The sequence below is a fragment of the Diadema setosum genome, chromosome 8, assembly GCF_964275005.1.
Source record: "Diadema setosum chromosome 8, eeDiaSeto1, whole genome shotgun sequence".
In the NCBI taxonomy this organism is placed as follows: Eukaryota; Metazoa; Echinodermata; class Echinoidea; order Diadematoida; family Diadematidae; genus Diadema; species Diadema setosum.
The window spans coordinates 26,664,854-26,680,447 of NC_092692.1; the positions used below are offsets into that span (position 1 = coordinate 26,664,854).

The 15,594-nt window shown below is 38.3% G+C and overlaps 1 protein-coding gene across 1 annotated transcript in view; it reads left to right on the plus strand.

Moving 5' to 3' along the window:
• The window catches only part of LOC140231990 (casein kinase I-like), a 96,593-nt gene that overhangs the window by 28,153 nt on the left and 52,846 nt on the right, over positions 1 to 15,594 (plus strand). The window contains exon 4 of the mRNA XM_072312142.1: positions 13,697 to 13,845. Within this exon, the coding sequence (XP_072168243.1) occupies positions 13,697 to 13,845 (149 nt within the window). The remainder of the gene's footprint in view (positions 1 to 13,696; positions 13,846 to 15,594) is intronic.

Consider the following 15,594-nt stretch of genomic DNA (forward strand, 5'->3'; position numbering starts at 1 on the left):
TGTGACCCAAATATTCAAGCTCTCAAGTAAGCACAATGGTATGTTTAATGCCAATGGTTCTTATAACACACAGGCTCTTTTACACAGTTCCCTGGGATGGACTTATGTGAGAAGTGTTCGCTCCCTAAACTTCAAACATGAAGAGAGACTTTACCCTGAGTCTTCACATCAAATCATCTATCCTTCCATCTTTTCATCCATCCATAATTTCATCTATCCATAACTGGTATCCAACAAGCACATCAGATTTAATATTTGCTGGTCATCAGTAATCTGGCTTTCTGATGTTGCTCAATCGAGTTTGTGTGTATGACATGCTTCTCTCAAGAGTTAAGGAACTGTCTCTCTTACTAGTCTGCCTCCCCCCCCCCCCCCCCCAGTGAGTCTCACCCAACAAAGGAGCCAGACATGTCAAGGGAAGGTATCACCATTTCAGAGGTCAATATTATTACATTGCATTTCAAATTTTAAGTAATATTCTCTGTCACCAAAATGCATCATTATAAAGGTTGTCTTCAAAGCTCTTTTTGCTTACAATTCTCACATAATGGAAAAATTCAGTTGAGCAGGTTTCATTGGTGCGTGGTCAGGCAGGCGCCAAAGCATTATCAATGCATGACCTTTGTGTATCGTATTCAAATGCATTAATTGAATACAGGAAGCAAATAACTATCTTAATATGTGCACTGGATGTGTATAGGTATATTCATATATATTTTTTGGTACTTATGTAAAAAAACATATTTTTGTCACAAATTGTGTGCATTAAAAGGCATACCTTAGGTTTAGATATAGTAGGTGTAAGATATACAATTCAGGGGTCGCACTTAACTTTTTTTTTTTAACTAGCCAGGCGGACTACTTAGAATCAATTTTGACACTGAAGCAATATTTTGGCTAGTCAGATGGACTAGTAACTTCATAATTTTACGATTTTTAGCTAGTCCAACGTGATTTCGGGTGGCCAATGGCCAACGGACCATCGCCAATTTCGAACCCTGCAATTGTAAGTCAGATCTTTGTTACTAATGGTGTGAATTAAATAACATGTTTTTGTCACTCATAGTGTGAGATGAATAGCATGTTTTTGTCCCGAATGGTGTGTGATAAATGACATGTTTTTATCACCATTTGTATGAAATATAAGGTATATCTTTTCTCCTGAATTGTGTGAGATATGAAGCATATCTTTGTTGCGGTTTGTGCAAGATAAAAGGTGGCATATATATGTCACGATAGGTGTGATATGAAGGTGATATATCTTTGTCACGATTGGTGTGAGATATATGGCTCATCTTTGTCATGTTTTGAGTGAGATTTTGAGCATAATTTTGTCACAATTGGTATAAGATGTATCGTCACAATTTGTGTGAGATTCAACTCAAGGCGTATATAGACCTGTCACAATTGGTGTGACATATAAGGCATATTGTTATCAGAGTCGGTGTGAGGTATAACTTATAAGGCATATCTTTGTCATGAGTGGTGTAAGATCATATGCATAAGGCATATCTTTGTCACAGTTGGTATGGGATATAAGGCATACCTTTTTCACAAATTGGGTGAGACACAAGGCAAATCTTTGTCATACAGATTCTATATGGCATGAGATGTTATATTTCAAAGGTAAAGTTTTGTCAGTTATCCCCAGTGCAAGATTGCTTACTGTGCACTCCTGCAAATCCCTCCTATGAGCGAAATGTAATTGTATTACCAGGGCCTCAGTCTGTGAGAAGACAACTATGCTAAACTTGGGGACCCATGTCTGGTCATTATTATACATGTACCTCATATAAACACAGTCTATTCATCTCTCCCATTTCATCTCCCTGGACCCCTGCTTTTTAATCTCCTTTTAATGCTGCTTGTATGTGCTGTGTTGTCTGCATCTTGAGTTCATACATTCATGTGCTTAAAGGGCCTGAACATAATGTCTGTGCGAAGGAAAACAGCTTAAACTCTTTAGTACCCAAACAGAGAAGCAAGGAAATCCATAAACATTGAATGACTATTAAGAAAGCCATAATTTATGCCATGTGTACATTAATGCCCGTCAGTTGTTACTGTTACTACTACAAGATACTCCATACTGAGATACAGTTTCTTACATGAGATATTTTCTTCAGTGTTCGTATGAGGATGAGAACATTAAATCTTCATGATTTTTGTATTGTTTGGACAGATGAAACACCCCTCTCTTTTTAATGGCTAATCCTGCTTTTGTATTTAAGATCAAATGGTCGTCTGTAGTTTGAGGGAAACGAAGTGCATTACCGGTTATCATAAACTGAGCAATGATTTTTGTCTCAAATTATAATAGAGAAGAAATTCATATGCTATGATGATAAGCAATGTGGAAAGACTGTTGAATAGTGTTTGGATATGTACACATTGTACATTTCGTGGAAAGTTGATTATGTGAAATATTTTGACCACATACCATCCATGAATGAGAATTTACACAAATCTGATTCATGGTGCCCTGACTGTTCCAATATCAGTATTTTATTGGAGTGTGAATCTGGATCTTTTCAATTCTCTTAATAGACAAGGTCCATTTCCCCAGAACTTTTGAGTAGCATCACATCACAAGACCCCATGCATGGGTCAGGCAATACAGGGACAGATATTCTTTGAAATTAAGCGCCAATTGGTGCAGTCTCTAGCACTTCCTCTGAAGCCCGATGCAGGTATTATTCCCTCACACACACACACAGCCCATATCTTGGAAAACCCCCTACCAATATCATGGAAGCCCAGCGATGCGGCTAATGCAAAAATCAGGCTAGAAAATTAATTAACATGAGTGACTCGTTCTCCTGGCACTGTACCACAAATGCCCTGGAATGTAGACACCTTCGTGCTCTTTGCAATTTTGTTGTATCTCTTGCAGCATGATGTTTTAACAGACAGTTTCATGAACGTCATGTGACCAATTGCCTTTTGCTCCTCAATTTGCCAAATTGCAAGTTATTGGAAATGTTGGGCAAGCCTTGAGGTAAACCTCAAAAATAGCTTGTGCGGTTGTTACGTGAATCCCCCAGATGCTTTTTGCATGAAATATGTTAATGCCTTTTTGGCTCTTTATAATTGTGTCATTTGCTGACCTATTTTGGCATTGGGTGGAGTAGGGCAGGTGTTTTACTGCGGCAAGCTCTGTGTTTCGGGCGAGATGGGGCTTTGGGAGCAGGGTAGAAGGTGATGGCACAATAGCGATGCATGCACTGCAATAGCTGTACGTGACCCTATTGCATTGACATTTGGAAGTGAACGTATGCTACCCCGCGCCACTTGGGGAGTTATGTGAGGAGCACAGTCGAGATCGGCACAGCATGTCATGCCATAGCAGATGAAGTAGCTGCCCTCGGAAGTGATAGTTTCTGAATTACAGCTTGAGGCATGGCTTTTCAGTGAGACACAGATAAAGTCGCTCTACATGTGTAATTTTTGTCGTGTGTAGAGAGTGGTACAATCTTGTATTTCAAGTGGAAAAAAAGGAAAGAAAGAAAATGGAAGTTGATTCAGTCTTGCTGTCACCTGGCGTATCATATTTGATGCGATTTGTTAATGTTCAGTTACGTGTTCAATATTTGAAATTTCTGCTCGATGAGGTTGATGCATAGGTCTTTAGTCTGAGTCATAATAATTACACTTTTGAAAGGATGCATGTTTGATGATCACAACACACTCTGCAGGAGGGATCCCTGTATCAAGCATTGACGTACTGCAAAACCAGAAATGTTCCTGTGTGTTTTAATTTCATGAGAGCAAGTATTCATGAAATTAAAATGCGCATGAAAGTTCTTGGGTACACTGTATGCATGAATGCCAGTGGCAATTCGCAAAAATTTCATGCCCGATAAAGGCTGTTGGCTCCAAATCACGAAAATTTCATGTTGTTTTTTTTATATTTTGCTTTACAGTAATGGGATTGTCTATTCATGCTCTGTCAGCAAGAGTATTTCAGCAGTCACACTTACCAGATTTTCTTTAATGGATACAGTGTGGCAGAGTAGCTGTCTTCATATGTAGATTTGATTACAGATCAACAAAGTTCAGGGAGCATAATATGTTACTAAGGTTGATTTTTAAATTGCAGGTGCAGGTTCCTGGTATAATGGATATCATATGGGGAGGGTGAATAATTGGCAGACGGAATCAAGTCTTTGGTCAAGTGCTAGGTAGTTGGCATTATAAATATGATACAAGTTCATCAGACTTGGTACATGCTTATGACAGGCCCCTTTTTCACATCTAAATCTTTATGGGTCTAATGCATCGTGGTTGGAAGCATTGTTATGTATGATAATATTGTAATATCTCTACTTCAGTATGAGAAGACAGGCAATATTCAGCAAGAGCACTGGGAGTTGCCCCCACCTCTCCCTTCCCCCCGCCCCCCCCCCCCCCCCCCCCCAGGAAAAAACAGAAGAAAAAAGTTCTGGAATTGAGGTATTGATGAATTACCCGAGGATGCAGATAACATTATTCATCAGGAAATGAGCATGGCAAATCTGCAAAATCTCCGATCTAGCTGAATTGGACTTGATTTCATATGAAATGAATATTGCTCTGCTCGATGACAGCCACAACATGCCATGGTGTGATCACACTGCATTCGCAGAAATCTCCCAGGTTGCTTCCATTTAGTGGTGAATGATGCAAAGGCCTCTGTGCAGAGAAGTTTCACTCCCATAAATGTTGCACTTCACTGTTGAAGCTGCACTGCCAGTGAGGAGCAGCTTCTCGGGAAGCTCATTCACACACATTGAAAAACCAGGGGTCAAACCCTTTTTTGTTGGCACTCTGGTTCACACGTCTGCAGGCAAGAAAGAAAAAAATGTGATTCACCGGTTCACGAACGAAAATCAGAACTCAAATCGCACCGGTTGGAGCGAGGCCACACTGTGCATGGTTGAGGTACTGCACACCTTGCATTATGGGATGTAAGAAAAAATGGTGCGATTTCGCAGAGAGTTTGTACACATTTCGCACTGTAAATAATCAGGATGATTCAGAAAAGGTGTGATTATTTCAGAAACATTGCATGTTAAGTGATGCGTGAATCGCGATTTGAATCTTGCTAATAGTTGTGATTATTGTGTGTACACGCATGAAAAAAAAAATTTCTTTTTTGCCTTGCAATTCAAATTGCGACCCAAATAGGCCTAACCACGACTAAAGATGGCTGTGTGAATGGTCCTGATAATGTTGCACTTTACCATCTAAGCTTCACTGCCAACGAGGAACAGCTACTCAAGAGTGGGCTCTTTGGAACCGTGTTGAGCGTGTTTAAACAAAGGCTCTCCGTTGTTCCACTACAATGCTCAGTTGAGGGGTCACGCCCAACATCAGCAGGCATGGCTTCACAGCATTGTCTATTACTGTGTTGTCATTTGTTGTTCACAAAATGGAACAAACAAAACGTGGACACTCAGGACTGGTACACAAAATGGTTCAGGCAGTTATGAAAATTTTGTGTAATCTCATAAGAGTCCTGTGTCTCCATTTGAGCTTGCATTGTGGTCAGGCACGGAGTAGATATTACATATATATTATGCTTTTTCCTTGAATCCAAACTTCAGGAAATGGCTTTAACACAAACTAGCATTTGCAGTATTGAAGGGAAATGCAAACCAAAACTCATAGGATTAAACTGTCATTGGAAGTTTCAGGAGCTGAGATCAAGCATAATACGACATGGAATCAGGAAGTGTCAGCTGTGCAAAAGATGACAAATCAATGTCAGAACTCATTCATTCTGCTCTAAAAACACTGTATGGTGAAAAGTTGAGCCATTTTTCAGTAATGAGAAAGATGATCATTGATACAGGATACCATTGTTTTCACAAAATTTGCATTTTCATAATAAGGGTTGAATCATCCCTAAGAAACTGGATAGTTTCTTCAGCTTGACTCTCTTCCTTTTGTTTTTTTGTTTTTATTTTTATTTCTCCATTAAAAAACAGTGATGTCATGAAATAGCAAGGTACCAAACAATGCAGATGTGGCAATTAATCATTTAATGGCTTAAATACAATTCTTTGTAATACTCAAGTGTATATATATATATATGTCCATTGTATCTTCAGAGCTAAACAATTTCACATTTTTGTTCTTCCTGTACAACAAGAGGATGTTATGTAAGATATATGCAAGCAATATCTAGACAATTAATTTGCCTAAAGTTGTTGAAAATCTTGATGATTCTATCACTAGTGTACCAGTATTTCATTACATTTTCAAAAAGTTAACATATGTACAAGTCCCAGACTCTTGAATGCATGTTGTCTTCTAAAAGCAAACATGATTGCCAGTGAAGGCAAGTTTATTTAAATGTATTTGTTTATCACATTCTTCATAATCAGGAAGATATGGAAATTTTCATAATCAGCTATTCTTTTCTTTTAGAACAAAATATAGCCAAGTTTGCCTCGTATTGATTCTCATTCCCCAAATTGAACTGTGATGTTTCTGCATACAAGTGTAGAAGCCGTGTAAGCTCAGTCAGCCACTTACTGTTTATGGTCATGCACGATAAGCGAGTACAGTTACACATTTATTGTGCTTCAATATGCCCCAAGTGACTCACCGCATGCCGGCTTCCTTCATTTGCCAAATTAAAAGCGGGGATCTCAAGCGTCTTCGTCTAGCCTTATTTCAGGGCTTTAGATCCTACATGATCATACACATACTATGAAAATGGAAAGAAAAAAGAGTTGTGCTAAATCAGATGTTGTAATTACATACATACACACACATGCACACACACACATACACACACACACACACACACACACACACATGCACGCACACACGCACAAAAACACATGCACACAAAGGTCGTTCATTATGTTTGAACAGCCAGCAGAATGGTAAATGTTACCTGGAATTCATTGAAGGTTGTTAAACTTGATGAACAGCAATACTAAGGAAATACTAAGATTTTGTTTTGCATATTTCTCTGCTTTTAAAGTTGATTACCATGCAGATTGTTGATATCCCAATTAGGCTGTGTTACCAGTCTTTAAAACTGCTGAATCAGTTTTTATGCCTCCGCCACGAAGTGGTGCCGGAGGCATTATGTTTTCGGGTTGTCCGTCCGTCCGTCCGTCCGTCCTTCCGTCCGTCCGTAATGAATTTTGTGGACAAGGTAACTATCAAAACCTGTTGAGGTATCCTAATGAAACTTGGCATGTATGTGTATTAGGGGGTGAAGTTGTGCCTATCAACTTTTGGGTGCACATGCTCAAGGTCAAAGGTCAAAAGGTCAAGGTCAAATACATAAAATTTCACTTTTTCCACCATATCTATTGAATGCCTGAAGATATTTTCTTGAAACTTAGTGTTTACATGTATTACCCAATTAAGATTCTCTGGTGAAAGTTTGCGTCATGAGGTCAAAGGTCAAAGGTCAAAAGGTCAGGGTCAAATACATGAAATTTCACTATTTTCGCCATATCTATTGAATGCCTGAAGATATCTTCTTGAAACTTAGTGTATACATGTATTACCCAATTAAGATTCTCTGGTGAAATTTTGGGTCATGAGGTCAAAGGTCAAAAGGTCAAGTAAAAATATCAAAGCGTCTTTTTTTTCTCCGTGCCTTGGAAAATTGTTCAAGGTATCTTCATGGAACATACAATGTAGTATATACATGTACTGACTGGAAGTGATTATCTAGAGAATGTAGGGTTCATGGGGTCAAAGGTCAAGTGCAACACTTCAAAATTTTACTATTTCCCTCATATTTATGCAATGCCAGCAGGGTTATTATTTTTTTACACTTGGTGTACGCATGTGTAACCTAATAGAAATTCTCTGGAAAGTTTTTTTTTTTCTTCTTTTTTTGCCTCAAAGGTCAAAAGGTCAAAGATCAAGTGAAAGTGCTGAACTAACTTTTTCCTCCATATCTCGAAGTGGCTCAAGTTATCTTGAAACTTAGTACATATTATGCATGTTCTACCTGAAAGTGATTATCTTATGAATTTTAGGGTCAAGGGCCAGATGAAAATGGTAACAATTTACTATTCAATTCAGAAATTGCACTTTTTCTCCACACCTGTACCTTGAAAATTACTCAATGCCTAAATGTATGAATGGGTCAAAGTCAAGTTAAAGTCCTTAAATCCCTAGATACATGCTCTCCTATTCATCCAATTAAACCTAGGTCAAGGAAGGTGAACATTCAACACATTTGTGACAAACTTGTCATTTCAATATTTTGCCAATTTTGTGAAAATGTAATCACACATTGTCCACATGTACTATCTAGACCTATTGGGAAAATCATGCATTATGGCGGAGGCATACCAGTCGCCAAAGCGACATTTCTAGTTATTCCTTGCTGTGTAAAACATCTGCGCTTGAATATCAATACCAGACAGTTTCCTCCAATCTCCCCTCCTTCCCCTCTCCCCCTAAAGAAATGTCTTCATTTTGAAAGGCTGTGTGCCAAATGCTTAATTGCTTCAGAATTATGATGAGGAAATCACCTTCATTTGGACACCTAGGATCAGCTTGGTTTTTTACTGTTGGATCCACTTTGTGTGCATTCATTTCATACCTTGATAATTCAGAGCTTTAATGCAAAGATTGGGCTCATGGGCAGGCGTCAGGGGTCATTTACTCTCCAAACCCCTGCTCCTGTCTATCGCTGCCATTTAGCTAAAACTTTGTTTGCGGTCACCTGCATTCTCCAGTTATCATTTCTTTAGGAAGAGTATCTGGTGGTTGGTTGAGCAAGGCTGTACAATTGTCGGCCCTCGTTTGGGTCCCCCCCCCCCCCACCAAGATGAGTAGGCACTTTTGTCAAAAGTTGTTTGCCACCTGTGTAGCCATTGACCATTGTGTTACTGTGTGCTCAAGAGCATGGATTATTCATTGTGCTTTGCTGATTTATAGAAAGTACAAATGTATAGGACAAATTTTGAGTGCTGCAGAAATTTGTGGACAGGATAGAGGGAAATATTGTTTGAGTTTAAGAACTCTGCAAGAGCAAGGTGCTACATAAGCACCTTGCCTGATTGCCAGGGGCAAGTGAAAATCAAAATTGGACAAGTGTTTGGAACATTGAGAAAAAAATGTTTGCCTGAGTTGGACAAGCAAAAAATTTTGAAGCCTCCTTTTTTCACTTGTTCCACCCCTACAAACCCACGAAGTCAGCTATACAGAGTCCCAAAGATAATGACTATAGTGATGCAACACACTCTGATTTCATTTCAGCAACTTTGTAAAGAAGCCCCAATGCAATGCAACGGCATCACTTTCCTCTCGCCTCCCTGATTGAACCTCGTTTGTTACTCCAATGTGTTTAAGCATACGAATCAAGGTGTGTTGTTTATTAACTAATTGTGTTTTATGAAGCCCTTGAATTATACCTATGATTTTCTATATGATTTCTTGTATTTTGGACTTGCTTTTTGAGCAATTAAAATTCATGTTAAGGCAAGTGTTCTGCAACAATTTGAAATCTGCTTGCCCAACCGGGCAAGTGGTGAAAAAAAAAACGTTATGTATTATATGTAGCACCCTGTAGAGTAGTTGCATCACAGCAAAATCTTATAGTGTGAATTTTGATTAAGAAATAGTAAATACATGGAGTCACTGGAGTTCCTTTATTTAAAAAAAAATGGTACAGCAGTCTGCAAGATTGTAACTTGAATTTGTGATTAATTCAAAAAAATTAAGAACTATACTGAAGTTGTGTAATGCTTTCATATTTTGCTGAACTTTGCTCTTTATTTTGCTCAAAATTTAGCTGATGCATTTTTTTGACTCACTAGGTGCCATGTGGCACATGTGTTTTAGTAGTAATCTAATTTGTTATTTTAGTTAATGGTATTGTCTGTGGTGCATTCTATTTCACACCTTCTGTAAGCCTGTAAACCATAGAATAGCTGAGTCTTGTTGGACTTTGTGAGAAGTGTAGTGCTCTTGATTCTGCAATAGTACCTTAGAGAACAAATAACAAAAAAATATTTGCAAACATATTGCTTTGTGACACTTGCACAGCCATTGCATTCTACTGAATTGGATATTTCTCAAAACTATTTTTACTTCAATTTCTCAGTTTACATGAAATAATTGGGTTCAAGTTTATTCAAGACAGGTTTACTGTTACAATAATATTTATGCAGGAATCATATCCTTGCTTCTTTACATAGCAGAAACAGCAGGAGATACTGGGTCAATTTTTGTGGTACACTGGGCTGTTTGAGTGGGTCAGGCAGAAATGACCACAAATATGGAAATCTTGCAGTGCATGGAGAACTGTGTAGTCTTCTCTCAAGCCTTTGTGAAGGAATGTCAGACTGTGCAGTGAGCCATGTTGCAGCTGCAGTAGGTGGCAAGCGAGCATTGCAATTATGGGTTTATAGTTCCTTGTGTGATTTAGCATAGGGGCCTATAGTCAGGATCTAGAGCTCAAGGAGTGGCAGACGCAAAGGTGCAATGGGTCTGCAGAGGAATACTCGGGGAAAATCAAGATTTGCTCTCACAAGCACTCTCTTTTGAGTTTGTTATAACATGACTATAGGTTTTTGAAAAGCCATACTTTTAATTGACAAAGTCTCGAAATTTCAAAATACCATCGAACATTAAATATAACCAGGGTTTGTGTACCTAACTGATATTCGATTATACTCCACCAACAATATCTTTTAACATAAGCAGATCCTGAATTTGATTCATTTTTGAAGTATGTAGGGCCTACTGTAGTGATTTCATTGAAGAATTGGTAGGCTATTGCTCAGTCAATTTCTTCAGACCTTAGCACTGAATGTACAATGTTATGAACATTTGTGAATCATTTTCATACCCAAATTCAGTTGATGTGCAAGTACATGTACATATCTAACCAATTAACAATGCTGTTTGGATAGGCCTGTATGTTATATTGTTATGTGAGATATGCAATATCCAGATTTAAAATCAACTTCTTTACTATCATCTTTAACTGTTCACATACTGTTTTGCATTGAAGAGAATTTCCCTCCAAGCAAATTCCATAGATTTATACAGATGTGGTTATTCAATTGAATGTCAGAAGGCCATTAATGTCAAGATATCCTGTTTGTATCCTAAAGTGAGACAGTGCAAGATTCATGGTTTGATTATAAATATATTACTGATTTTCCACCTCGTTCCCCTAAAAAAAGTAAAGAAAAATACTTGTGTACGTTTGCAAGAGGGTAAACTACAATACCTCCACCATATTATGAGTCTAACAGTAAATGTGGAACCATGTTGACATGCCCGTACACTTGTTGTGATATGTACTTTTATATGAGACTCCATTACATTTTATTCCCAAGGATGTCTTACCAACCAGAGCACTAAAAGATATGAAGGCCAGAAGGCTTAATACAGTATCATATATTATATGATAGCACTTGCAGCAGGATGCTACAGTAGTCACAACCTTTACATGGAGAGACATTCCTTTTTCGTATGGCCATTATCTGCAGTGAGTGGAACAGTCTGAAGCACGAGCCAGTAAATGTGCTCTCATAATCTCTGGGCTGACTGCCCGAATCAGAAGATTTCAGGCTGCTTTGCCAACCTCGAGGTAATGGAGACTCTTAGAAGGCAGAACCCTTATGCCAACTGAACCATTTGTATTTTTTACTTCGAATATGCATCTAGATGATACACACACACAAACACATGCACATTTAGTCATGTAAATATATAAGAGATATATTAAGATACAGATTATGTAACGAAAGGCTTCTGCCTCTACAATGTACATACTTATGTATGTTCTTTTACTGTAAAATGAATGTTCGCATGCATTTTAATTTCGCGAATTTCAAGAGAGCCAAGATTCGCAAAATTAAAAGGCACATGAAAGTTCTTTGTCTACGCTATGCGCATTGAATAATACACTAGGCAACTCACAAAAATTTTATGCTGCGAAAAAGGCCATCGGCTCCATGTTGCCAAAATTTCATGCCGTGAAAATATCGTGTTTTGTGGTACTTAAGAACATAAATGAACATTGATTCAGAACACTGTCAAGTCTTTTGGAGAACTTCAGTTTATGAAATAGAGATTTGGCACATAAGGTGTGTGCCTCTATGCATATTGCAATGTATTGATATATCTTATTCTACTCATGGGAATACATTCACATCGTATGCTGATCTTACCGTAGAAATGTGCACCCGTGGCTACTGAGATTTGCTGCTTTGTGCAAGATATGGCTTGCACAATTTAATTACGTGTACCTCCACAACAGCATTATGACGTACATGTCTGGAGAGAACAAAGTGTGCCAGTACAGCAGGGCTTGCTGCCACGACAACCCACCCAGCCTGAGTGAGCGAGCATGGGCATCAAAATCCTCCCCCATCATCAATGCCCCCCCCCCCCCCCATGTGTTGTAATCTAAAACCCCCTCTAGTCACAGAGTGCCTGAGAGTTCATGCCAAGTTCATCTCAGGCCACTTCTGCTTCTACCTACCGCCGCCCAGATGCAGAAAAGCCTATTGAGAGACTCCTGTGACCCAACCCAAACACCCGATGCATTTGTCAGGTGTTTTCTTCTGGCGGAGAAAGTATTTGAGCTGCTGTAGCCAGCCCTCTGCAGTGTGCCCTCACAGACCTGCCTCTGGTCTTGAATTTCTGCATTTTTTTTTTTGTTGGTCTTTCAATAATTTCACTACACAATGAATGTTTCACTGCCTGAGAATTTCAATTGAATTGTACAAATGTACCAGTGGTAACATATGATTCATAAAACATTATCTGTTCCTCCTCCCAATCCTGATTGCTCTTTTGTTATTTTTGTTATTTTTCCTTTCTTTATGGTCAGCTCCTATCTAGATGTATGCTGACATTTCTGTTCACACTCCAATCAATAGTCTCCATATTATCCTCAGTTCTTCAGTTGATGATGATTTGTTCAAGGATTTTAATAATGCTAAGCATTCTAGGAGTAAGATCATCTTCATCACATCTTTGCTGTTTTATGTATTGCATCTAATATTGCCACGAACATTTTGTATCAGGTATATATATATCAATATCTTGTAGTAGTATTGATGTTGTTTCTTCAAAGAAATTCCCTATTTTTTATGTTTATTTGATTAGGCATATTTGACTTGGTATCTGTTCACTGTATACATACTTGAAAAGATTTTCAAGCTTTATGTTCTTTTAGATTAATTCTATGACTGTGTATTTGCAGAAGCACTGCTTAAAACCTGTCAAAAATATATGTGGTCCAAGTAGTTATATCTCTGTTCAGTCAAACAATTCTAGTATCATAACCATTCTCCTTCATGTTTACATTCACTGTAAATGTTCTATGTTTTCGTTTCAGCTGTAATGAAGGCTTATTCAATTGAGCTGGTAATTACTGTATTCATAAATCTTGAGTGAGATATTTAGCAAAGGTAATTTAGATGAGGATTGTTCAGTTGCCTCACCACATTATCTTGTTCATGTTATGTAGTGTTTTATTTTTGTTTTAAGGACAACTCTGGGAATTGCTGAAGTATGGTTATGACCCTATGTGATTAAAATGCTTGGGACTGCTTCCTGGTTTCCAAGTATTTATTGTTGTCATGGTGATGATAATGATGTGAATATCGATGATGATCATCATCAGTATCATTCTTATTTATATTAGACTGTGTACCAGTTGTTTCTAACCATTAGCACTCTCACAAATTTTCTCTTTCCTTTACAGTTGGTATTCCAACGGTCAAGTGGTGTGGGGCAGAGGGCGACTACAATGTCATGGTCATGGAACTCCTGGGTCCAAGTCTAGAAGACCTCTTCAACTTCTGTTCGAGAGAGTTTTCACTAAAAACAGTGCTACTCCTGGCTGATCAACTGGTAACTCAAATATTGCATGTTTTGAAAATGAGTTCATTAAGCTCGGATGTTTAATTTTTTAGTGCTTTGTAGTATCAGTGAGCAAACTCTGCACTTCCTTGAAAGCTTCAGAGTCAGGTATGTTGGTTTAGTTTATTGAAAGATTGTTTTCATCGTCACAGGAGCAATGATATGGAGCATAATGCTAGGTAAAGTGAAGTTCCTCCTCACCCCAACCACAACACCAACCTTGAAAAATATCCTGTTTTCTCAGCAATATTGAGTGATAAGTAACTGCATCTGAAGTATTTGTTCTCAGTGCAGCATTACAACAATGTGAAGTTTGGAAAACAAGACATAAACATCAAAATGTGTACCCAGAGGTGATAAGAGCTTTAACCCCTATTGCTTGGTACAAAGATAAGACAGTTCTTGTTTTTTGAGCGAAGATATATCCATGAGTCATGCTATCGCATATGAGTGCCTCTATTCTTTGGTACTCTCGTAAGTCAATTCTTTTGTATTTGTAACATGACCAAAGGGCACGTATGGATAAGGAGGAGTAATTTAAGGACAGCGACAATGAGTTAACATTTCTGCCGCATGTGATAAGTGGGAGATACAGTCTGTAGGTAGAGATGATCACACGCAGGCATAGAAATAGGTTAACTGATGCTGTACGCATATCTGTCATTCTGGTCAACTGTCTGTGGACCATAGTGACACATGTGGTGAATTGATATGATGTCTACAAGTATTGAAGAAAGCATTCAGTAGGATATGCCATAATAAATGATGAGGGGTCATATCCCCTCCCCCAACAGCTCCCTACCATGGGGGAAATGCCCCACCCTCTTCCTAATGTTTACCTGTGGTGGAAGGTCAAGGGTTACTGTACGAGCTGAAATTTTCGCGGTGGTTTTATTTTCGCGAATTTCGCGAATCGCCTTCGAACCGCGAAAATAACAACACGCGAAAATAACAACGCGCAATTAACTAAGTTCAGTTAGACCCTCGTAACCGCGAAATTAACAACACGCGAAAATGTCCTCCAAGTAGCAATTCGCGAAAATATCTGTACGCGAAAATTTCAGCTCGTACAGTATGTCATAGGAAATGATGTAGATTTCTGTGCTGACTTCCCTTCTTCATGCTTTCAATACAAAGAGAGTACAGTTTAAGACTTAATGAATAGGTGAACTTATGATCTGTGTGACTCTAATTGAGATCAATCATTCTGTCAATGCACTGTTTACCCACATGCTCTCAGTCGTGTGTTGATTATGATTGGTAAACAAATGCCTCCTGGCATAATGTGCTTTCATGGCATAGTTAGTCCTGTGTGTGTGTCAGGTAATCATATTCACCTGTTTGAATGGTCTGCAATAATCCTATTGTGCAAGTAAGTATGTGCATTTTAATTTTAGAATCAATATTCATTGGAATTCCGATACCTATCAAATATCAAAACAAACTATTCAAAGGTCAGTGATTTTATGTAATAATGTAACTAAAATAAGATAATGAATATCCCTTTCAATACTGTGCATTAGCCATCCATGCAGTCTTACAGCCGTGTTCTGGTGTATCATCGATTAAAGCATAAAAAATTGACATTGAAAAACATGCAAAGATGAGTCGAAATGAGATGTACCATCCCAATCAAAAGATATAAAAAAATATGTATATCAAAATATCAAGATATCAAAAGAACCTAGTTAGGGAAGGTCAGCTTAGCATCACACAAGAGATCCCTGGCTTGGTTTAAAG